We start from the raw sequence: 25428 nt of genomic DNA on the forward strand, positions 1-25428 counted from the left end.
ATTTTGGAACTTCACGCTAGGCGGCGCCACATATACCAGATTTAGTTTTGGCGCGCTTTTTAAAATATCAATAAAGTAGACCCAATTTCAGTCGCGTAATTACAGAAATACGTGGGTAATACGCAAGGTTTTAATTGTCTATTCAAGTTCTTCCACTTTGTTGACAATTTATGTGGAAACATCATTTATTCAGTCGTAGTTCTTTATTAATTTTTTTAGTCTAAGAACACCAGTCCATTGTGATGAATCTCTGTTTAATTCTAACGACTTCATCTTAACTACTATATGAACAGGTTCTCTGTCTTATCGACTTTCGCCGCATTCTGAACAACGTCGATATTTCAGATCGTGGCACAATTTTCTGTACAGTAATTTGTCTATGCTGTACTTTCTTAGTGATTTAACCATACGAACAGCTGATTTGAGCTGACTCCAAGCGAAGTGACAAAAGTCCATAGACGAAACCTTTCGTGGGTCATATTTACTGCACTTATTTATCGTTAGACAGTTTAGAAGTGTTTAACAAATAATTCTTAAGTGTAAAATGCATCATCGACAAGGGGAACTCTTACAGAATATCGGATTTCGACTTATCGAGCTATTCAGCAAAGACTTTCAGTTTTGTTTTCATTTTACATTGAACCACCTGTGAACTAGCATTATAACATTTGCAGTAACGATAATTAACAATGGCAAACAATGAAAAAATGTTTGCCTGTTCTTCATCTGGCTGCAACATGGTACGTACACATTTCTTGTCAGTTAGTCTTTTATGTCAGTTGTTTCAGAAATTTGTTTTTTTAAACAAATGTAACTTAAGTGACTACTTACACGTGAAATTTAACTGATTTTTACTAATTGTAATAGAGTTTCACAAATGAAGATCAGTTAACGGTACACAAAAAGAAACATGACATGATGTTAAATCTGGGAAATAGTTCAAAGAATGGAGGTTTTGTCGGTAAGATTTATGTCATAAAATATTTAATAATTCTACTTAGACTGAATGAAGAGTAAGCTAAAAACCTTCTTCTAAAATATTTAGCTGACCAAACACCAACACCAACCCGTTTCATCAGGAATTGTGAAGAGGTTGGGCTGTTTCAAGATTTGCAGAATGTAAACCCCTTTGAAGAAACATTTAGAAGAGCTGTAGAATCAGGGAATACTGGTACTCTTACAGTGCCAGAGGTACAGCATTGATTACTTTAATAACTAAACTGTTTCTTAAAAATCATTGTACCTTATAAATATCCTTCTAGGCTGGAATTACAGATGATACATTGCACACACCTCATATATTTCCTCACATAGCCGATGTATTATCTACAAGCAATCAAATGCTATCCGAAAGTACCGTACAAGAATGTAACAGTATTTCGGTTACCGATAAAAGTACGACCGTAAAATCGTCAATCGATTCTGAGGTTTGTACTAATGTAAAACTTACAGAAACGGAGGATCGGAATTTAATGAAAAGTAAACTAACGGTCGACAGAAGCGTAACATTAACAGAAAGTATAATTGACCAAGTTGCACACGCACCGGTATTGCCAAAACTTTTACAAGAACAAAGTCCACACTTGTAAGTAAGTTATAACGCTTTTCGAGTGTATCGTAAGCGAATCGATAAACGTGAAATATATTTTCGTGCAGGTCAATAAATGGCGAAGAAGTGCAGCTACTATTAAAAACATCCGATGGAAAATTAATGCAATTATCGGCTAGTCCGGTTTACGACTCGCTTCACACGAATAACGTTCAATCGTTGAAACAGCAAATGGTCGTTATAAAGACGGAACCTCCTTTACAATGCGCTACAAAAGTAGAGTCTAAGAAATCCACGGTTTCTACGCTAACTTTAGCAAAAATGGTATTTTATTGTATGGACGCAAATATTTTTAGTTGAAATATAACTTCGTTCGATTCGATATAAATTCATGTTCCATTTATTCTTCTAGAAATTGAAACAAACTCTGACCAAAAATACGGAGTTGCAAAATTTGAAGTCGAGTAACAATTTTGAAAAGAACGAGTTAAACGGTTCGAAGAAAGAGAATCGAAGCAAAACGGTAGAAGACCAAGCGAAGAAGAAAGAGATTCTTGAACGTAATCGTGCAAGTTCTATGCGAGCAAGAGCAAAACGGAAAGCGTGGATACATCACCTCGAGAGGACAGTCGCGAACGTGAATGAGACTAATACGGCGTTGCAAATGGAAATAAAGGTTTTACGTTCAGAAGTGGCCAAATTGAAAACGCTCTTGTTGGCTCACAAAGATTGTCCCGTTACCAAGGCGATGCAAAAAGGTAATGCGACCGATAAAAAATGTTATTTATCTCTTATACTTTAAACGATGTATCTTACAGGAAACAGTATAATACTCGGTCCTAAAATAATACCGTTGAACTCGGATACGGTATCTAACCCGGTTACAGTAGGCACTGCGATGAAACGAGCAGCGCCTCTTTCTTCCGAAATGCCTATCATGCCAAAGAAGAAAATGTCTATGGCACCCTCGAAGAATCCCGTAATTTTTCCCAAAATAGATTGCAATACAAACCTGTCGGTTCCCAATGGAGCATTAATTAAGACAGTACCCGCGCTCAAGATTATGGGAGTAGGACAGCTATTGGAAAAGGAAGAAACGAAGCAGATTTTAATAGTTCAAAATACGCCTAGAAAGATCGATAACTCTAGGCAAATCATTCAAATAAATCCTAATTACGAGTTGGAACAAAACGTATCAAAAATCAATACGACGTAAATATATTTACGTTTAAAAAAATTTGCTCAACTGTGAAAAAGACAAAAATTAATCGTTGCTGCACGCGCGTATCCGTGAAGAAAATCTTTAACTATTTATTTATTAAAATAAAAGAACGTATTTTGTAATAGTGTCTCCATTTATTCTTTCCTTTTTATTTACAGAAGCAACGGTACATTTCTAAATTTTATTGAAGTTATTAAATTATTACAAAGAGCTATAAAATACGATTATAGTATATTCTATCGACAAAGTTCCATGATCTTGAATTTGCGTCTAGCGGTATGCCAAATCCCACGATGATTCTGTGACCCTCCGGCCCTTATCAGTTCTCCGTCCAGTCGTCTAAAAATTCTACACCGGACAGGAGAATGATAAGGGGCTTTGGGCACGAAATCTCCTCTACGAGACTACCAAAAACTTGACCCGTTCTTTGGTACATGTTTTCCATCGATCCTAAAACGAGTAAAAAGAGAAAACATTTCTATCTACCCTCCAGTTGCATCTTCTCTTTCCTTTCCGTTACCATGAATGACGGTATTGATAGAGGAAGAGTAATTGACCGTTCCTTTCAATATTGAATGGAATGCATTTTATCGCGTTACTTTATCTAATCGCCGAAGAAATTTATGTTTACCCCGATTACACAGAATGTGCCGAGTTAGCACTGGTAATCTCTTATATTTTGTCAGTGAGTCTGCAACAACAGCAGCGCTTCGGGACACAACCGGTAGAAGAGATATCGAGTAAAGCGCGATTCAGAAGAACCTTTGCTCTTCGACAAACAAGATTTCTGTCCCTTTGACTCATGATAGTGACTCAACGGTTAGAATACAACGGATCAAGCGAAACGTAACCCGAATTATCTGTTACTCTGTAAATACCAACGGCTTTCCTATATCGATAAGCCATTTCGATAAATCCACGCATCGCGTAGGTTAAAGACTTCTTTTCATTTCCAACCGACTGGCAATGTAGTTTATGGAAAATAGCCGGTGATCTCGTTTGCGTTTCCCGTGCCATTTACAAATGAAACTCAACGTGGAATGACAATACGAGATACGAAACGAATCGCTTTGTTAACGAGACGCGTCGGTAAACTCGGGAATACGGTACCCTTTAGAAAACCGATCAATGCCCTACGATGTTGTTAACAATAATTCTTGCAACGTAATAGAGGCTGCATACAAGACGCAAGAATAGGTACGCATCATTGTTCGAAACAATTGGTGGATCACGAGCTTAGATACAATTTCGTTGATTAATGGTATTTACTACAATTGGTTGGTCCTAATTGTTTCAAACGGAACAATAATTCAGGACCTTGCTTAAAAACAGCATTCAGGTCTGTTTAATTGTCAGTCCAACGACATTCTGCTATCCTTGGAATCTTCACGCTTTTACATTTTCCGTATCCAAGCTATGGATAAAAATAGACCGTGTCGCCCCTCGCGTGTTCCCGACTTTACACGGCCCTGAATCAAGCTCGTGTGGCTATTATACAACACGCGCTATCTTCTAACCTTGGTCCAGACTCGTTAGCTTTTCGTCTTGGATGCTTACAAGAGATGCGCGAACGCGGCGTTTAATTCTTAAAAAGTATTGGAATCCTTCCAGATAACAATCGTGAAACGGACCCTCACGAATTTCGTGCTTACGTTACTAAAGTATTACCAAAGGTATTCGCAGACTTTGAATTCGTTCCTAAGGATTAAGCTCGTTTAATGTTGGGGCGATAACGCGCTGGCTGCCAGAATACGGTGCAATGTTCCAAATTCTTTCTCCACTTTTTATCGTTCAATTAAATTTGCAATATTAAATTTGTGGCACCTGTCACCGGTGACCCTCGCGACAGTCAAGGCGTTAACGGGGTTACCCTTTATGGGGTTTCCAACGTGTACGATCAGCGTGGCTTAATTGATATCGATTTCAATGACGTTGTTGCTTTGCAACGGCAGTGAATTCAGAAATCAGTAGTCGAACGTGATCCACTTTATTCACTTCGTCGGGCTTCAATTTTCTCGCTGATTTGAACGGTTTTAAACTGCGAACATGAAAGTATTTCCGATTACGTAGTACGCTGGACACGCTTTGTACATCTTGCCTCGTAGAAACGTTTCAACAATGTCGTATCAATCTCCACGCAACTGTTTCAAAACGACTCGAATTAATCTGAAATAGCTCAAGTTTTTGTAGGCGAATCTCGGTTTCCTAGATAAGTACACGTTATCTATCGTAGACGAATACGATGTACAATTGCTGAAGGCTTCTCGATCTCCCAACGTTCCAGGACTGTTTTATAATTAATACGCGCAGCCTTATAATCTTTGGATTAATTTTCGGCTTATATTCTTCTTACGGACGGGGACTTTCCACTTCCATCAGAGAACGACGTTAAATAAATCGTTTTCGACTCGTTGCAAACACACGGTAGATACAAAATGATACAGATTGAACCGTTTACAGATTCATCAACGAGGAATAGACTCAAGATCGAACAAGGCTCGGAACGATCAGCCGCAATGTAAACACGTGGTTAACTGCGACACGCACGTGCTACAAAGTTTACGGAAAACGAGACTGTAATTTTCTTGTAAAAACGGTAAATACTATGCTGCGCTTAAAAAACGTAGAGCACGTAAGTGTTAACCTTTTACGATCGTTCGATAAAATTCTAATTACGCGTCGAAGGAAAATATAGAAACTCGGATTTATTCTATGGAATTTTACGCTTGTACGATTTCTTTTGTTTAATTCGCAACAGTCGCAGCGTTCTTTTGTTTCAAACGGTGAAACAAAAGCAACTCCGTGAAGCGGTATTAGGAAAGCGTACCAAAAAACTAAGGAAAAAGTTGACCGATTACAGGTCCACCGCGTCCGGCAAGATTTATCAACGAAGCAATTAAGCGGTTCGTTGTATCGACACGCCGTAAAAATAGACACGACGGTTTTAAGCGTTCACGATAACGAACCAGCGTGGCGTACGGTCGCGTCGACGTTATCGAGGAATCGTACGAAGCAACGTCCGCGTAATTTCTCATCTTTTTCCTTAAATCAGCGTTACGTTATTGTCGGTAGAGCGCATCGCGTTTACGGAGGAGAAACAGAAGGGCGCGCGCGCACAGACATTAGACAACACGGGAAGAAACGATAAGCAGGGAGACGACCGCGTGATTTTACGCTACTGGCCGAGACAATATGCGGTCCGATAGCCTTGAGACACGTCTGCTTCCTTTTATTTTTACATCTGACCCCAGAGAACGACATTCGCGGCACTCGAGTCTCTCTTTCCCCTCTTGACCGAGCTTCAAACCCGCCATACGCGCGACACGTCGAAGAACGCACTCCTCGCGACACCCGACCAGACCACTCTACGATCGCTGCTCGCGCGCTACTGACACTGTCCCTCTACAAATCTTTCTTTCTAACCTCCAATCCCGGACAGACTGGTCTTTGACCGGTCACATGGCGCGAACCGGAGAGCGGCTGCGACTGATCGATCTGCGTCCAAAATACCCTACGTGTCTTCTCTCCTTCTCCCCGTCTTTCTTTCTCTCGCGGGATGTTGATCGGTCGCTTCGCGGGGCACGTCGCGTCCCGGTACATTCTCTCGAAAACCTTTCGCCTAGGAAGCACACGATTACGCACACTAGATCGCGCGTCGTACCGGTCGAAGGAAAGTCAGAAGGATACACGAGCCAGCCAACGGCACTCGAGACGACGACGACGACGGACGAAACATGAACGAACGCATCGCGACGAGAACCAATCGTCGAGAACCCACGGAGTCGGATGCTGATGTAACGGAACCAGGGATTGGTCCGCCGCGTATCCTCTGACGGTTTCGTCGCAACGTTCGTGAATCATCGGCAAACACCGACTTTTCGGCGAAACACGCTACGCGAAATGTGTCTCGCGCACTACTGAGCCATTCGACGATCGGATTCGGACGTTTCGGTTCGGCCGCTCGCGCTCGAAGCGAGAGGGGAAGAATCCTCGTCTTCGTCGCACGTTCGCACCCCTCTCTCTCGCGATTACACGCGTGGCGCCATCTTTGAATTTCCCTCTCTTTCCCGGTGGTCGCTCCACGCCGCGCCGTTTCTTCCCCTCTTTCTCTCTCGCTCGTAGCGACCACTGGACGCCCTCGTCCTCTCTCGTTCGTCTCTTTTGCGCGCGCTTCGTGCGTCTGCTGTGCCTAAAGATGCTCTAGGAGACGACACCCTGGGCCACGATGCCGATGCCGCTGCCGCTTTTCGATTTCGCTGCTCCGCACGCTCCCGCGTCGTCTCTAGAGGGAGAAAAACACGCTTTGGGAAACATGGATCGTTAAACAGCGCGCGGTTTTAACTACCGAGATAAAAGTCATTTTTCGAGCGTACGATCAATGAAATTGTTCGTTACCTGTATTATATTTTGCTATGCAAACGTTCTCGAAGCGGATAACGGATTGGAAGGATCTTTGGAGGGACGGGGTGGTAGGAACGGTGCCAAGAATTTCGTAAATAAAATAATTTTAAGAAAAAAAATACACCGACTTCGAAATGCACTAAAAAGTATAAAATAATTTCTATTTCATTCAATCATACAATTACGTCACAGATATGAATGAAACCTATTTACTCGTTAGGTAGTGTATTAAATACATTTCAACCTTTTCGGAGGCGGCGCAAAATTAAAAGATTTTCTTGAACATGTCAACCTTTGGACAGCCGAACATAGGCAAAGCTTGTATAGCTATTTTTTTTCTATATATATAACTCGACAGCACGCCGCGAAGTAGGTGTTAGTGCGTATAGAATGGAACTATGGTCTATCTAGATTCATAGAGTATGCGACGGAAAGACTCGATCGCCGCATATTCTATAAAGATAGAGCCGATCTGCCGCAAATTTGGTAATTCCCGCGTCGTGGGCTCCGTTTATAGGTTCTTAGATCCATGGCTTCCACACGCGAAAGAAGTCGATTCAATTTCATTTATATCAGAAACGTTACGAAATGAAGATGCAGTCGTTACATTTACGTATAGTCCCAGATATATCTATAATGAATCATATTCTTTCTCAGGATTTATTAATTTCCAATACGCCATACCACAATCAACTGATTATTGGCAACAACGTTTACTGAGGTATTTTTAATTTTGCGCCGCCTCCGAAAAGGTTGAAATGTATTTAATACACTACCTAACGAGTAAATAGGTTTCATTCATATCTGTGACGTAATTGTATGATTGAATGAAATAGAAATTATTTTATACTTTTTAGTGCATTTCGAAGTCGGTGTATTTTTTTTCTTAAAATTATTTTATTTCACGCTTTTTAGTGGAATGGGGAGAATTTTATAGAATACTGTGAGACAGTTCTTCCGGGCTTTTTTTTTGTCCGCGTAAATGCCATGAACATAATTAAGTAAAAGACAACATGGATATTCGTTTTTCAATTTTTTTTTTTTATTAATTGTTGTAAAATTGGTAAATAAAATCGGCGATTGCATGTTGACTCATACACCACCAGAGGCACGGAGGCATACGTAGAATTCAATATACAGTATTCACTCCGTAAATGTTAAAAAGATCTCTACCGTAAATGTTAAAATTGTATCCCCACTACTGGGGGATCCCCCTCGAAATCAGTCAAGAATGAAACACGATCGGTCGCCGAAACGACGAGAATCGAATATCGGTGAGACACATACTAATGCAAGCAAAGGAAAAGATTGTAACTTTCTTATTTCTTACTATTTTCATGAAACTATTACCGTTGTATTTGTCTAGATTTCCTGATTAAAATGACACCAAACATGATATAATTACGTTAACATATGTGTGTGTAACGAGTGATTAAAGTTTTTAACGTAAAAGAGGACGGCGAATGGAAAAGAAAGAAAAGCAGAAGATTGACGCGTTCGGCAAATATGAAACACTCGTGCGTCTTCTGCCTTTTAAATTCAAAAATCAAAATTCTTTATTTTTGGAGTTTCATCAATGAAGCTTTGATTATCGTATTCGTCTCGTTTTTCTGATTAAAATGGTACCAAACACGGTATAATTAAAATCATAATTACTTGTATAGCAAGCCTTTAGAAGGAATTCGCACCTCTACCGTAAATGTTACATCCCAAACTTTTATGGCTTGTTACATAAGTAATTACGATCGTAATCGTATCGTGTTTGGTGTCATTTTAATCAGAAAAACGAGACAAATACGATGGTAAAAGTTTCATTGACGAAAAACCAAAAATAAAGAATTTTAATTTTTAAATTTAAGACAGAACACGCACGAGTCCTTCATGTTTGCCGAACGCTCGAAACTCTATCCCTCTTTGTCTTTTGCATGGCTGTCTCTTTCTACGTTCGGCACACCACAAAGAATGTAGGACCTCTACCGTAAATGTACAATCGAGACCGGCAAAAGTAACATTTACGGAGTGAATACTGTATTAGTAACAATAGTTTTTCGCTAATAACTCGAAAACTAAAGCTTCCCCTTAATTGCGGATAAGGAAAAAGTTGTTCAGAATCGTGCCCCTGATAACATATTAAAAGGACATTAAAATCGTCCAAAGTTGATTTCAAAACTTTTCAACAATTTTTCGCTAATATCTCGAAAACTAAAGCTTTCCGCGAAATTTTTATATGAACAAAATTGTTCAGAATCATGTCCGTGATAAGATATTAAAAGCGCACTAAAATCGAGAAAAGTTTATTTCAAAAGTTGCCGGTTTTTTTGCAATAACAACACTTTGCAATTGAAAAATGAAAAATTTTTTGATAATGGTACCAATGGGGAGTCAGAACCTACCAGATGCAAAAGGTTTCGTTCCGATCGGTGCATCCAGCTAGGCGTAATAGGCGGGCACACATAGAAAATAAAAATAATAATAAAAAAAAAAAAAAAAAAAAAAAAAAAAATATACTGATCGAATTGAGTAACCTCCTCCTTTTTCGAAGTCGGTTAAAAACGTACGTCTCGCTCCATTCGGTCGCTACTTCGTACTCCGATATCGTTTCTTACGCGACAAACAGTTTCGAATCGCGCGTCGTTCGGTATACTCGAACGCGGCGAGTTTTAACCGCAAATTTAGGCCGCCACTTCCCCATCATTCTTTTTTTCAGGCTAATTAAAAGCTCCGCAATTCCGAGCGCCTCTTAATTCGCGTGGAACGTCGCCAAGAGTTTGTTGTTTATCTTGGAAATTACGATTCCCGGCAATGGAGAGCGTGACCGCTTAAAGATACAATTGATGGCGAAAATCGTGGCCAAAAACGCGAACAACGCGAAATACGAAGTACCGGTAAGTTGTGCTGTTTTTTTTTGGTAAATGACCTAGTGAAACGGATTCGGGGATTACGGGCAAATTAGAGGGTAAATTAGAAATCGTTCCAGTGAACGGGACAAAAAGAAGTCGGTTCAGGGTCCAAGTGGCCAGAAGAGTACGGTGAAAAGTTAACCGAGAGGGTGGCGAGCGAGATACTAACACCGCTTCGTGGGAGCAAAGTGACTCGATATCGGGGAGTGTCTCGGCGTTAGCCCCGAATTAATTCCTCAGGGCGGCTGGGGGATTCTCCATTACCAGCGTGGAACGAGCAGCAGTAAAGTGTTCCGCCTTAAAAAGAATACCTGGGTACCTTCGTCTCGACGTCCGAAGGAATTGCTTCTTCTTCTTCTTCAACTTCTTCTTCTCCTTCGTCCGTTTCTCCTTCTTCCTTCTTCTCCACCGCAGACCTTCTCATCCAGCAGGGAACGAATTGTCTGAAAAATTTGAAAGAATACCCCGTGTCTCGACGAGCATTCGCCAACAGTCCCCGTTTACACGATATTCGCGGTGCCACTCGACGCGGCAATTTGCAAGCTGTCGAAGAAACCGACCGAGCGCCGAAATGTTCCGCTCGTCGTCTCTGCCGCAATTAATCGTCTCGCGTACTCGAGATTTCAATTACCTTTGTCGAAGCTACTCGAGCAAACTTTTGACTTTTACGATTAACTGGAGAGAACCCCGACGAAACTGGGCGAACCGAGCGAGAAAGGGAATATAAGATTCAATTAAAAGCGAAAAGTTAATTGGACGATCTTTCGTTGTTTCTTAAATCTTTCGACGATCTTAATCCATTTGCATCGACAGAGCACTCGAATTTTCCGCCGAATCCTTTCCTTCGAACGATGTCCAGTGGAAATTGATACTTTAACGCGTCGACGTTCGCCTTCACGGACAACGATCCAACGAGATCGACCGATATATCCGCCTCTGATGCAAATGCTTTTAATGCACGGTTAATTATACGCGCGCACAATCGTTACGTACTTCGAGTACGTTACACGGTACGTTGAAAATCCTGCGTCATGGCTTGGCAGCGATTAAATGAAACCGTCCCGATGCGATGGTCCAATAAAGGAAGCAACAGGAAGGCCTTCGCGCGTCAAACGTTCGCGGAAAAAGCTGGCTCCCCTTGAAAGTTTTTCCGCTCGTCCGCCGGGCATTTCCACGCGTTCCTTTCGTGGTCGTGCAGGAGGAAAGAAGGAGGCCCGTTCGAGAAGGAAACACGGTCGTCCATGGGTTCGCACGTGTTCGCACAAAGGCCGATTTCCAAGTACTACTGCCGAGTGTGCCTGTGTCTCGTTGCAGCTTGTTTTCAGTGGACCCATAGCTGGCCTGCCGTTCCGTAAGCGGCGTACTAATAATATTCCATGGCTGGTAACCTTCGCTCTCGGGTCAGCTGTTTTCTGGATCTGCGAAACATACGAGACAAACGGCATCGATAAATAACTCGCGAATCGAACGCGTTCGGAAAGATTATGCGTAGAATCTCGAACGAGATTTCCTTTGACTCCCGTATCTACCACCGCACGCAAAGAGACGCGAAACAGCGAAACACGGAGACAAAAACGAACGAGTATTCAAAGAGTATACACTGTACAACGTTCCGTAAGCGTTCGAAAAAGAATACCAGCGTTGATACGCGATATACACGGATTCGAATTGAAAAGACAGAATCTGGCAGCGGTGCTTTGAACCTTTTTCGAGATGCAGATAATGCTCGAAACGATTCAAAACCGGCCGCGATGACTGATGCGATTGAAAATTTGCAAGAGCGCGGTGAATACTCGTCGCCAGGGGACCGGAAGAATGGAAGAACAGCAGAAGCACCGGGACAGAGAGAAAGAGAGGGAGAGAGGAAAAGAATGAGAACATCACCGTGGACGGAGATAAGGCTGGAATTTTCTGGCTGGATAATGTAAAAGCTCGACTACTCGCCGCTCGTTGTAACACTGGCGAATGAAAATGAAACGCTTTTAATCTTCCGTGTATAGGTTTCGAAAGACGAGAGAGAAAGAATGGATGCGAAAGGGTGAGCGATCGTTGGAGATTGGCGCGAACAGAAAAGCCGAGGAAAACAGGAAAAACAAACGATCGTTATTAACCGCGTTTGCATAATGTTTCAGCGGATCGTGAATATCGCGTATATGTGTACGCTCGTGTAACGCGCTGCTCACTTTAATTAACCTATTCTGCGTTTCAGCCGAGGGTAACTGGAAACGTAATTATTTAACTTTCGATGTCGCATCTTCCAACCGCTTTGTAATTCTTTTTCTTGCCTACAACATCCACCGTTTCGGTGTCGTTCGCTCTTTCGTTTCGAGCGATGCAAGTTCGCCATCCTATTTATCGCCAACGAATTACGGACGAAAAATGTACCGTAAAATCTTGAATGTTTATGGCGTTCCCTTTCGAGAAACGAATGCGTTAAGAAACTGGAGAGAAGGCCTACGATAAATCAAAGCAACCTTCAGGAAAAACTAAAGGGAAGAGGGTGGTATATCTCCAGGGCGTGGTGAGTTTCGGGTTCCACGAGGGTCAAGGTTAAACCTCGAGCCCCATATGCACACCACGGCTAGTATTTTACCCTGCCACGTTTATATAGCCCTCTGTCTATTTCCTCGCGCCCTATGTTCGGCTCGTCCGTTTTCGTTTTCTCGAACGAACGTAGCTTTCCAGGAGAGACGAGAAAAACGATCGAACTCGTCAGAACAGACGCGTAGGTGATGGTTCGCATCCCTTGTTCACCGTGAACACCCTCGATCCATCGTTTTCTATTTATGGCGACCGATACGGTCAACCTCCGGGGACATTGGCATGACTAGGCTACTCGAGCAAACCGGGAAACTTGCTAATCTTTTTATTCGCCACTCGAGGGCGCGCTACGAGTCCGTTTCGAACTCGGCCAAATATATATTTTCGATATTTCTGACACGATCTATACGTCGAGTCTCGAATCTCTTTCTTTAATATGCGAGGAAAAAGTTTAGATACTTTATCACGGTGAGCGAGAACATTTACGGTCTAAACGTTAGAATATTAGGGTGTTCTTCCGACACGTATTTTCTGTAGGAGGAAGCCAAAGATACAGCGTACCCCAAACGACAACAAATTCAATCTCTCAACCCCTCGAGTAGCAAAGATCGACAAGGTCCCATGGGTTGCATGGGATTTTGCAGGGTAACGACGCGCAGATTCGGTCCCGCGATACCACCACGCACTGATTACAGCAAGAACCATGGAGAATAATGTCGATTTCCCAGGTCGATACGTCACTTCTTAATGAGGCGGTCGGTGTCGACGAGGAACGTTCGAAATTCGGGTAAAAAGTGGAAACCGTGCCCTCGGGACGACTAAGGAAATCCTGGGGATGATATATCGGGGCATAGAACGCGACACGGGCTATTCCGACGGAAAGATATCGTCGTTCTATTAAATGCATCTATAGTTAGCCGTGTTAAGTGGATTTCGGTGGCAGTGGTTTATTTATAGAGAAGAAGAGAGAGAAGTTTGCACGGCTCGACGATGATTTTATGGGAGCGATCGCGTTCGAATATAATTTTATAGAGGACGAATACCTAGGTAAACCGAGTGAACGCGCCGCTGTTATTTTTGAACCGGGTATGCTCGTTTTAATTTCAGTGTTCCTGGTAACCTGATTATCCCCATTCATCGGTTCGTATCGCGCTGGATTTTCGATCCGCTCGTTTCGGAGCCCCAACAACGTCGTGCATCTTGCATCCCGGATACATCGAGTCTCGCTAACTGCTAATTGAAACATCCGATCTATCTTATTTGGTCATAGTTACTGCACACGAGATTAACTCGACCACTGATAGGGTAACCGAGTATCGACGCGCATCCACCGACCGTATCCTTTTGGGATTTTCGAGCAAATATTTAGGACGCTATTAACGGCCACGGAAACTGTGGAACTACGGAGGAGGAGGAGGAGGAGTACTAAATCCACTGTTACAAATTCCTTTAACCCGACGTTAAGTATTAAGGGATGGAGGAAAAGCGGGAGAAGCGAAAAACCGAGAGAAGAAAAGCGTACACGCGTGTACGGATTTTTATCGTTCGCGATCTGTCGAGCGTTTAGAGTACTAGATTCCCTGTTACTAATCTCTTTTGGTTGAAAGTAAAATTCAGGGGAAACAGCAGGTGGAAGAAATTGAACAACTTTGCAGAAACGAAGGGATTCGAGAGGAAAAAAAGGAAAAGGAAAAATAAAAAAAATGAAAGCATTTTCCAGCAACGCGTAATGCAGCCCTTTCAGTGGCGCTCCCTAGGCGGTGGGTAGAGGTTGCGCGCCACCTTCGACACCGGTAAATTGAAATTATTGGCGCGGCCCGCCGCACATTACTGGCTCGTTAGCAAGATATCGCATTTGCGAACCAGGTCCACCCACTTTCCACCGGTTTCCCACGACTTTTTTTCCTGCCTCGAACCCCGTAGCTGGGGTGGTAGGTACTTTTGTGCGCTCGTTCCGTGCACCTCTCGTTTTCAGCCGCTCCTCGACGAGAGTACGAGAGGAAAAATATAAAAGGAAAAAAAGAGAAGAAAAAGGGTAGGGGAAGAGAGCTAGCAGATCGGGAAATTATGATTCATTAAGGACTAGATTCGGGACACGTTCGACGGCGTGTGATTTGCGATAGAGACGCGACGCTGAAAACGAGAGCTACGCGAAAGAGGAGGCGGAGCTCGTCGGTTAATTATTGGCGGACTTTGAAATTTCTATTGAGAGATCGAGGCTTTTTATCGGGTTGCTTTCCGCCAAGGAGAACAGAGAACGATAAAGGCCCTTTCGATGGTGATTAATTCATCGCCAACGAGAGAAATCGATCCCTACCTACCTCTCCGCGACTCGCTTGTAATCAATTTTTTTCCTACGACGACTTTTTAATAAGAAACGTCGTTCTTCGTTATCACCGGCTACTCTGCTATCTTCATCGAACTTATCAAACGACGACAACGTAGCGTTACTTATCATCCGGCTCTATGTTTGATCACCGATAAACGACTCATTTTCACGGTCTTGGAATTGGACTCGTTTCTTACGCGCTACGATTTTCTGCTATTTCGTCGACGAGTGATTTATTTGACGACGGACTACGAATTTGTTCGAACATTAACTGAACCTATAGTCCATTATATCGTTTCCGTTGTCGCGTCGACGATTTATTTCGGATGCCCAGCAACATTTTACATGCTTATCGACGACGATCCCGTTACACCGGCTCCCAGATCATCCGTTAATCATTGCGTTAATCACGCTCGCAGTTTTCGTCCGTTTGTTTCCATTCGAGCATCGTTTTCGCATTTTTGCATAATCGACGCGCGGTGGATGATCACGATTTTTATTGCTCGTTCGTTTTACCGGATTTGTCATCGGAAAAGTCCGAATCGTGTTTTATTACTCCTCGTATAAAGCATGAAATTTGATCTTATCGACAATGCTTTTTTTCCCATTTACTCTCGTATTCTCTTCATTTGCGAGAAACAGATTTCCGTTTCGATTCGCTTTACGCTTTCACAGTATCCATACACGTATTCCACTATTAAAAACGCGTTCTCGCATCGGGGTTGGATTCGATCCGAAAATATAACGGTATCGCGGGATAAAAGGTAGCCCAGCTACAATGACGATGATGGAGGGTGAAAGCTGCACCGCTTCTCGGATCGTTTGATCCAAAAGTAATTCTAACGCGATAAATATTTTCGACATTGTTCCGCGCAGCGATGCTGTGTGTCTATCTACATTTCAAAATTTACAGTTTTTTATTTACACTTTTCGCAATTGAAATGTACACTATTCCATCGTGTACATACAATACGTCTGCAAGTGACCAAAGCTTTTTCACCGTTTATGGACCATCTTTATTTCGCTTATTCACGAACCACAAACCATGGTTATGATTCGTAAATATTTATTCGATAAATCAGAGTTCCGTAGCAGCGCGATTCGTATGAAAATTTGAAGCGGAATAGTTTCGCGTTGCCTGGTCGATGAAATTTTCGCTCGTTGGTCCAGAACAGGTCTGGTCGGTAACGACTAATAGAAAAGCGAATAAATCGATCTGTTCCGAAGCAGCTCGTCATCAGTCCCGCGATGGCCAGTGTCTGACAGGGCAGCAACACCGCGCCAACCAGCTGGCTGTTCGTTTTTATCGTTTTTATCCGTCCAGACGGATTAACTCGGCTCGAGCTGTTCTCGCTGTGCTCTTCGGTCGAAACACAACGTTATAACGGTCGAAAGAAAGCACTCGGGGTGGTCCGTTGCCGCGACAGCGAGCTCGGTAATTAGCATAATTCCCGAGGAAGTACGAAAATTCGCTGTGATGTCGAGGCGTCCTCGTTGAATCGCGCGCGGAAACCGCGGCCAACGAAGAATCGGCCTCGTCTCTGGCTTCGTGCACACCATCCAAGCCCAAGGCCCTTCAAAGTTCATCTGCCGACTCGAAAACTCCAGCTTCTCATAGAGGCGGATGAAATTTCTCTCCTTGCTTTTTTCCTCGTTTCGAGAATCCTTTCGACGATGTTCCCGTTACACGGACGGTTCTTTTTCATCCGCGACGAGTATCGCCGGTTTTTCATCGTTAAGTATAACCTTGTACGCACCGTTATTATCAAAGGGCTTGTCCTTTCATTTATTTTCCCTCCTCTTTTCCGCCACGAATTTCCCTTCGATCGAAAAATAATTCGAGACGGAACGAGAGGCTATTAGGAGACAAACTCGTAGAATGCCTATGAACATTTTGAAATAGGAGAGCTATCCGTTGAAGAGAGAAATAAGCGTCTATCGGTTCGCGATATCGGAACCAAGGTCTTCGAATCTTTCTCTTCGTTGTTCGAGGGTAATTGCGAGAAAAGAACGAGCCACAGAATTCTTTCCAAGTTCGAGAATCGCGAGCGGGAAAAACTTTTGCCACCGTGTTGGTTGTCGTCGAGGTTCAAGACGACGAAGAAAAGAAAGATTCCGAAATGAAAGCTCAAGTTTCTCGTTCTCACGCGCCCACGATTGTTCCTCGAACCTCCATTTTCGCCAGCAAGCAGCAAGGAAATCCAAGAATGAAATCTCCTGCTCGACCATCGCTAAATCCAGCTCACGATTCCCTTTTATTCAAAAGATCCGAGCGAACTGCTCTTTCGTTAACCAGCTGGTGAACCTGGAAGCTCGACGAAAGAAAGCGAGAAAAAAAAGAGACGATCCAACACACTTTGTGTGCAAGCCTGTAACCGACGGGAAACCGTTTCGTTGATGGGGTCAGAGGTGACAGGGGTCCGAAGGGGCACCAAATGCTAATGAGCAGACCATTGCATTCGAATGCGATGTTATTATGTCGAACGTGCTCGTGCAAGAAACGCTTCCATTTCCTTTGAAATTAACCGACACAATGGACGTCGACTAACCAGCTACTTTCGTGTCTATGTAGATTCAAATTCGATATAACGCTGTTTCACTCGGAAACGGTTAAAAATTGCTTTTCGCTTGATTAAATCGACAATGAAAATCAACAGAGCTTCGTTTCGCTCACGGTGAATTTTTGTTACAACAAAGTATTTCATTTAATTAGTTGCGCGTAAAGACTCGGTAAATATGCTCGAAAATCATTACGGTCTGTCTGTCTAGCGAATTATATTTCCCGTGGTGGCGAAATAATTATCTCGACGAAAGAACGCGCAGTGTTCGATGAAACGCGAACTTTTATAGAACGTTGATTCGCGACTCGAGAGATCGCTTTTATTTAAAGTTTCGGTCGATTCTCGCACCTGACCTAGTCTACGAGAACATCGGATCTCGTTAATATCTAAGAAAAGCTTACAGCGTATCCATTACGAACTTTCAACCGACCAACTAACAATTTCTCGTTTCTCTCCGGCAATTTTTCGAATATCGTACGCAAAGCCTCTCGTAATCTCGTATCGATACCAACCGCTAGTTATCGACGATCTACTCGATACTTCTCGGAGAAATTGTTTCGAAGAAGTCTCGTTCATTTTGTACGGGCGATAAGTCGGTCGATCGCGTTCGTTTTGTATATTCATTTTTTTCCACGGATCGACGTAAGTAAAATGCTAATTCGAAATCTAAAATTATAATTTTCCCCGAATGCTAATACACAACGAGGACGCTAAGCTTTCGTGTTTTATACATCTTTTTTTTTCGTTCGCTTCCTGAGACGCGTCTCTTACTAAATCCTTGGATTTCCGTTTTTCTTCGGCTTTCGAAGTAGTCCACTTAACACAGATTTCCAACGATAATATGGTTGAAATAGCGAAAATCTCGACGACGGTACGCTGGACGACTTTGCGAATTCGCGAGCCTCGAGTGCAACAAATTGTAGCAAAATTGTCTCTCTCTTCCAGCGGGAAGCACCACTTCGAGCTGAAAGTTTGTTTATTTGCTCGCCTCTCGACCGATGTGACTTGATATTATGCAAATTGTTTAGCTTGGCACGGCTGACGCGCGACACGCTCAAATTTTCGCGAAATTCTAAATCGCGATCGACGCTTCCAAGCATCTGGCAAATAGACGTTTTCAAAGTAGTTACAACGCGACGGGACGAAAAAGGATCCGCGAAAAAAAAAACGGCTACACGAGGACAGGAAAAAAAAGTAAACGTGTAAAACGAAGCCGTAAAATTGTACCGACAGAGAAACAAAAAAATGCTGCAACGAGTAAAAATTCGAGAGCGTTTTTACGGTCGCGTAAAATATTAAAGTTTCCTCGATTTCGTAGGACGGAATCGACCGCAGGATTTACCTTCTGCATCGACGTTTTTTCGAAAGAATGATTTTTACCTTTCTTTTTTTTCGTTTCAGCAAAGTTCGCTCGCACGCCGGACGATTATTATGTTTCCCGAGTAAACAGCGATATTAGCTTGTCGGCGCGTGCAAATATTGCTTTCCACGGAAAGAAATGAGATTTTACGTGGAACTTTTTTAAAAGCCCCGAAATTACCAGGGAAAATTGAAACGCTGTGGCCCGCGCAATTTATGCGTCACCTTCGACCAACTTCCTCGACGAATAATGTTTTCACGATCGTACTTCGCGACGAGGAGCTCGACCGACGACGACTCCACGTAGCACTACGGATATAATAAATTCTTTAAAACGGAACAATGGCGTTAATTGTTACGATCGCAAGGCCAAGTCGTTCGCTGTGTTCCAGTCAGGTTTCCTTCATAAACCGTGACTTTTTCGCATCGAGAATGTCTATGAAACTAGAACACGAAACTCGGATAAAACAACGAATATTTCCCTCCACATCAAGCATCGTGTATCGCGGATTATCCAAAGATTAAATATGCACCGTAAAATGCTGAGCTGCGTCGTGCTATCTAATAATCAAAATTAATATTCAGAGAATCGTATAAATATGCAACCGTGGACAAATACTCGAAAACTATACGAGTTAAGCAAATATTTGTTCATTTAGATATCGAGCTTCCTCAAGCGTTCGATTCGTGTGTATCGTCCTCTCGTATTCGGTGTTCGACTTACTGCCGATAAATATTTATACACCGAGACAGCCGAGAAGGGGACACCAAAACGGTGGGGCAAGACTTTCCACGGAATTGGAGTTCCTTGAGTGCACTTCTCGCGATGGTGGTCGTTACGCGCTCGCATAAGTCGCTCGTTTTGCTCGAACGACTTAGCCATTACATATGTAAATTCGGGCTGACCAGACGTATCGACCCCATCTCCCTAACTTGACCCCATCTTTTTTCTTCCTCCGAGAGCTCTCCATAAATTTCGGCAGTGTCTTACGAAAATAATTCCTTGGATCGTCCGAGTAGTTCGAAAATAGTAAATTTAAAAGGAAGGCGAAGAAGAGCAAACGTAGAAAGGAGGCTTCGTCGTGAGTCAGAAAAATGATCCCCTTTATAGATTTCCAGCGGATATAGAACCTGCGTTCGATCGAAAGCTGAGAGCAAATAAAGAGTCGGTAAATAGGACATTGGTGTGTTTAATGGGTTAATAGGGTGACTTTCCTGCACTGACAGAGAGGGGACATTATCTGTTTCCACTCGATTAAGGATTCGGTTGCGGTTCGGGCACGCAAATTCGCTCGATTTCCGTGCAAGCTCGTTTTTACGTTCGAAGAGGAGTCAAACTCGTTGATTTCGCCGGATAATTAAACCGTAACCGAACAAGACGAGTTAACTCGTCGCCTCGCGCCAGTTTTACCCTCAAATACCCCCACGATTAATTTTCATACGTTTTTTCTTAAACCTCGATAGTTTGTCGCCGCTGTAACGCTGTAGACGGCCACTTTCGCATCGACGAGGCGTTTACAAACTCGCCGATAACGACAAAAGGATTACGAATTTTTGGAAATTAATCCGTTGCCTGGTTATTCGCGAAACGTCTGGAAGTGACGGTTTACGTAAGACCAGATTAATTAAAATTGATGAAGCCCGGAGTTAACCGACCAGTAGAGAAGTTTGTTACAGAGAGAGAGATTCTTCGGTTCGTCGGGTCGCGCGTAATTCGCGTTGACGTTGCAGCTGACAGTCGCCGGTACGTAGCAGAGAGAACCTGTGTATATTATCCTGTAACGCGAACCGAAACGATCGGAGAATCGCGTAGGCACCGTTTCTGGCAACGAAAACGAGGAGCGCGATTTCCGCGTAATCGAGAGATCCTTGGGACCATCGCTTTGTCATCGCGTAATACGAACGAGGTTTTTGCTTTCTTGGCAGAACTGCGTGAAACCCGGTAGTCGGGTGTTAAGCAAACGGAAGCTGAAACGACGGTTAATGGATTCAGGAACACTCCTCGTTCCGTTCGAGTATGCAAAGCGAGAACGAGAGTAAACAGAAGCATTCCGGTGATAGCGCGACGATGAAACGGTGGTCGGTCTTAAACGATCAGACACACTTTGGCTAATCAGATTATGGGGACTATCCAGCCCGCTGTATATTTTTCGTATTTCGTCTTTTTCGGGGCGAGCAAAGGAAGGGTGAGAGACAGCTTCTGGCAACAGCGTCGCGATCGGATGACGTCTTTCGAGGACGTTCACGAACTCGTCTTACGACACTGCACGTTAGAGGACCGATATACTACCGCGGTAAACAAACATCGATTATCGTTAAAGTTCACCGTTCTACGATGCATACTGTCCATTTGTTCTTTTTGTGCGTAATCAATATTCACGGTAGTTTTCAGGGCGGTGAAAAAGGATCTCCGGGCTTTTCGCGAGCATCTTCCATTACATCGTAAGAGACTGCCATTGGATTATCGACGGTAACCGAAGGAAGATCGCGTTTCTGAGATGTACGTCGGAACGATGCGTGGAAATAACGCAGCGTCAGCTTAAAAAATCGCTCATAAGCGATGGATAATTCATCACTTTTCAGACGCGGAGTGTTTCGCTGCCGGATCCAAAGTATTCCTCCGGTTCGACGACCCCTGGCGTCGTTCGAACCCCCTTCGATCAGATTAAATACTTTACGGCTCGTGGAAACGATGGCAATGTATCGATTAACGAACACCTTCAGCGAAACGTCGACCTCGGGAAAAATCACGTTCATCTTTCGACAGAATCATCTCGGTATCATCGTGGATTCGACCGTTCTTATTTCTTTCTAAACCGTGTTACGATCGTTCAGAATGGTCGGAACCAAGATTAACACGCCTGTTACTGCCCTGGCAGACATCGCTGCTCGTTGGTTGAAATTTAATCTGCGGTCGTGCCGCGGAAGAGAAACGCAAGGGAGGAAGAGCATTTCCGTTTCGAGCCTGTTAGTGGAACTCGTCAATAAGGCTATCCTGCAGGCTCGTGCCTTAGACAGGGGATAGTTCAGCTCAGTGATAGATAGTCGAGTGTATTTTTCCTAGCTTCGGTCTCGACAAACTGTATTAGCGCCGCGGTGGTAGAGCTACTCTATTTGCTACGACACCGTACTCTGCCAACGAGCAGTTTCAAAGCGTTGTTTAATTGGTAAAGTAAGCGGTAAAATAGGTGGGTAGCGGTCGAATTACTTCATCACTGTGTTATTCCAGTCTACTCTTCTTTTAGTAGATCCATCGACCGATTACTTGCGAGAAACTCGTCGCGGAAAGCCTTTTGGTGGACGAGTACTGCTTGTACCGCCACGAATCTAATCCAACAACTATAAAACGAGCCATAGATCGGCGAATACGAGTCGATTCGTCCCGTTCGTACGTCCGTTATCGTAAAATTCAATGAACGACGATAAAATCGATACGAGGCTCGCATCATCGATCGAGCTCCATTGGCTAGGGCACGCACGTGTCGCTTTCCGCAGTTTCGCAGAGGTTCGCAATCCAGCGATAGCCTGGATAGCCGAGGACAGCCGTTCGAGCGAGGGTTGCCCGCTTTCGATCGCGACTCTACTCCGCTTCCGCTTTCGATTCATCGGACGGACCCGACGAATACCAGTTATACGCGTACGATGAAAGACAGAGAGCACGAGGCAATCTCGATGCTAAGGTCAATGTTTTTGGGACGGTCGGAGTGGCAAGGGCGAAGCCAGTAGGCACGAGCAGAGAGAGGGAAAGAGAGAATAAAGGGAGCGACTTGGACAGAATGGAAGAGAACGGGAGAGACATAGACCGAATAGAGAGAGCGGTTGCTATGGCGACCATGAAGGGACGGGGTTGGTTAAGGGGAGGCTGCGAGAGAGAATCGAAGAGAGAAGAGGCGAGTTAACGCGTCGCGAGAGAGACGGAGAGGAGGCGGGCTGGGAAAACTATTACTCTCCTCTCTGACGCTCTCTGACGCTCTCTCCGTTTCCCTCGCACTTTCTCTCTCTGTAGCTTTCTTTCTCCCTTTGGAGGTTCTCTGGCTCGTTTCGTCCTTCGTCACTCATCGGGTGGAGGGTTTGAAGCTGGAGCGATGTTAATTGCACCGCTACCGCCAGCAGGCAATATGTATTCGTGTACAGAGCGAGCGTAGTCGGCTCGTAAACGGCGACGTTCAAGCAAGGCCGCTCGGAAAAGGGCGGAAAGGCCGGAAAAGTAACGCCACAGACGGGGGTGGTTCTGATAAAAGTGGGCTAACCTCCGCGCTAGCTCGCGAAACACACGCTGTTATTTGCTCTCTCGCCTCGAGCCAGTCGTGTCACGTTTCCTGCGTTCCATGGATTTCGTGTTTTCGATCGCAGCACGTTCCTGTGTTCTCGACGACGACGACGACGTCGGTGTCGCAACCTACTTCTTGTCCGCAAACGACAGCCGTTATGCACTCGCCTAACTTTCCGCTAATGCGCTCAATTTCTCCTCGCGGCCCAAGCGTTACTTTTCAGGCACAAGTCCAAACGAGCGTCGTTACTTAGGGATATCTGACGTCCGAAATTTCCACCAATTTCAACGATCGATAATAACGTCGATAACAACGTTTATCTAATCAACCGATCTCGAACACGGGGAACAAACGATCGGGCTTTTTTTCAGCCTCGAGGTTTCCGTAATTTCCATCGGCCATCGGATCCGCTGACCTTAAAAAGCAGTCGTAGGGTCCGAAGAGTCGCATGTGACCCGATACAGGACGAGACAATTGCTCCCAATCTTTTCATTCGTTCCTAAATGAACGAGACCGTGCCGGCGTGAAAGGCTCGCGTGTGGTTAACGCACAGCGTGGACTAGACACGCGTGACAACCAGAAACCTTGACAACCGTATTGTATCGTCTCCGTGGCTGGACTAATTTAGTATACTCGCTGGAACGGTTCCATATCCCCTAGAGTGAACGTTGCACTTTCAGAATGAAGATTCGTAACTTGGACGTGTTATGATCTTCGACCGTGGTCGACGTGTCCGCACGGCTCGAGATCTCTTTTGTCACCTGTTTAAAGTGGAACACTGCCCACGCGAGAAGAAGCCGTGTCACGGTTCTCTCGAGAATATTAATGCATCCGTTTCATCTCGAACGTTACTTGAACGTTGTTTGCCCACGTCGAACAACAGCACAGATTTTGTTTGCGGGAACACCGTCGTCGTCTCGCTGCTTTGCTTCTCATTCTGCTCGACAGACGGAGAATTGGCTCGTATCGTGCATCGGTAGACAGTCTTCGATGTTTTGTCGAGATATTTGGTGCGCGGTAATATTGCAAATTGATCGTAAAGGCTTTCAAAATCAATTTATGCCGACGTTAATTGCAGATGTTATCGTGTTTCGTCCATCGATTTCCACTTATTGTTATCGTACGGTAGACGTAATTTCATCGCGCATAAGGTGTACACGTTCTTCGTAACAAAAGCGACGTATCGAAAATTACATGTTGTTCGCGAAATATCGAATCGCACAATTTATTAAATCTCGAGTACACATTTTCTGCTACTCTCGCCAAATCAAATTCGTATCACACGGTCCTGCACCGGGGGAGGACAGTATTTTTCGAGGGAACGAAGCGTGCAATTTTCCTCGTTTACCGATAACCTTATCGGTGAAAGATCTACATTAGAGTCAGCTCGGGGGTTCCGGCGTGTATTCTCGCCGGCTTTTCCGGCGAGCCAAAGGGAAGAGAAACAAAGGTGGAACGGAGGAAAAGCAGCTGCCATTTGGTCTGTTCCTTCTGTAGATTACTCGTACCGTATCGGACACGTAGGAAATAAGATGTCGAGCGTTCGTTGTGACGTCATTGGGGCCTTCTTCCACCCTAACAAGGTCTCTACCATTTTACAGCAGTGTGAGTTCAATTCGAACAACCCTCTACGGTGTTTAAAAGGGTAACCTCGCGAAAACGCGTTCCAGTCCCGTAGAATTTCATTTTCATCGAACGACGCTTCCGGGATTTTCCCGGCATCCGTATATTTTACGAGCAAAAATGACCATAAAGCGTTACGCGACCGCGGCCTGATAAACGCTTTATTAAAAAGCTATGACGAAAGCGTAATACGATAACGCACGTGTTTTTTAACGCGGTAGAACGGTATTTATTTAATATTCTTTGTATCGATAAGACCGGTTGTGATTTTGAAATGGAATAGTTATAAACAGATTAGATAAACAGGATCTCACATTTTGGAACTTCATATTTTTTCCGCGTAAATTACCAAGATTAGTCATGATTAATCTCCATTTCGACATCTTTGATCTTGAAATCGTTTTAATGCCCGTCTTTAATTTCATCCGCCCGACCTTTCTTACTCGAATGCACTCTGTTTCGTTTAATAATACGCTGCTCGTGCATTTATCAATTAAAACGAGTACCCCGTCGTTTCAATAAAGCATTCATTAGTCCACTACGATATCTGCCGCCTACTTTAGCTAAACTTCGAATGGCCTGTGTACAAATACAACACCGAAAGATAAGTATCTAATTTGACGAGCACCAGATACAGAAACAATTAACGGAGAAGTGGGGGGTAAGAAAGAA

At 43.9% G+C, this 25428-nt stretch overlaps 2 protein-coding genes across 10 annotated transcripts in view; one reads left to right on the forward strand and one right to left on the reverse strand.

Moving 5' to 3' along the window:
- Positions 1–351: 351 nt before the first annotated feature.
- Positions 352–2893, forward strand: Atf-2 (Activating transcription factor-2). Its single transcript, XM_003704284.3, has 7 exons — positions 352–740; positions 868–961; positions 1046–1191; positions 1263–1585; positions 1657–1873; positions 1962–2307; positions 2368–2893. The coding sequence occupies exons 1-7, from the start codon at positions 690–692 to the stop codon at positions 2763–2765; spliced, it is 1575 nt and encodes a 524-aa protein (XP_003704332.1). The 5' UTR covers positions 352–689; the 3' UTR covers positions 2766–2893.
- Positions 1962–25428, reverse strand: part of LOC105662725 (uncharacterized) — a 107813-nt gene continuing 84346 nt past the window's right edge. For 3 of the 9 annotated variants that reach the window (XR_013038344.1, XR_013038339.1, XR_013038345.1), the window contains 2 exons: positions 10392–11490; positions 1962–7053 (listed from right to left, as the gene is read on the reverse strand). Coding sequence is in view for 2 of the 9 variants with exons in the window: in XM_076532389.1 (XP_076388504.1) it covers positions 11119–11490 (372 nt within the window). In the remaining 7 variants the exon portion in view is untranslated. Of the gene's footprint in view, positions 7054–8192; positions 11491–25428 lie in introns of those variants that run through there. The other 6 variants (XR_013038341.1, XM_076532390.1, XR_013038342.1 and 3 more) reach the window with 5 other exon arrangements.

Source organism: Megachile rotundata, chromosome 6 (assembly GCF_050947335.1).
Source record: "Megachile rotundata isolate GNS110a chromosome 6, iyMegRotu1, whole genome shotgun sequence".
NCBI classification, from domain to species: domain Eukaryota; kingdom Metazoa; phylum Arthropoda; class Insecta; order Hymenoptera; family Megachilidae; genus Megachile; species Megachile rotundata.

Bases quoted from the DNA above. Each gene is read 5' to 3' on its own strand.
- Atf-2 (XM_003704284.3), top strand. From the start codon at position 690: ATGGCAAACAATGAAAAAATGTTTGCCTGTTCTTCATCTGGCTGCAAC. The intron at 1,192-1,262 runs GTACAGCATTGA...ATATCCTTCTAG, and splicing joins GTACTCTTACAGTGCCAGAG to GCTGGAATTACAGATGATAC. The intron at 1,874-1,961 runs GTATTTTATTGT...TTATTCTTCTAG, and splicing joins CGCTAACTTTAGCAAAAATG to AAATTGAAACAAACTCTGAC.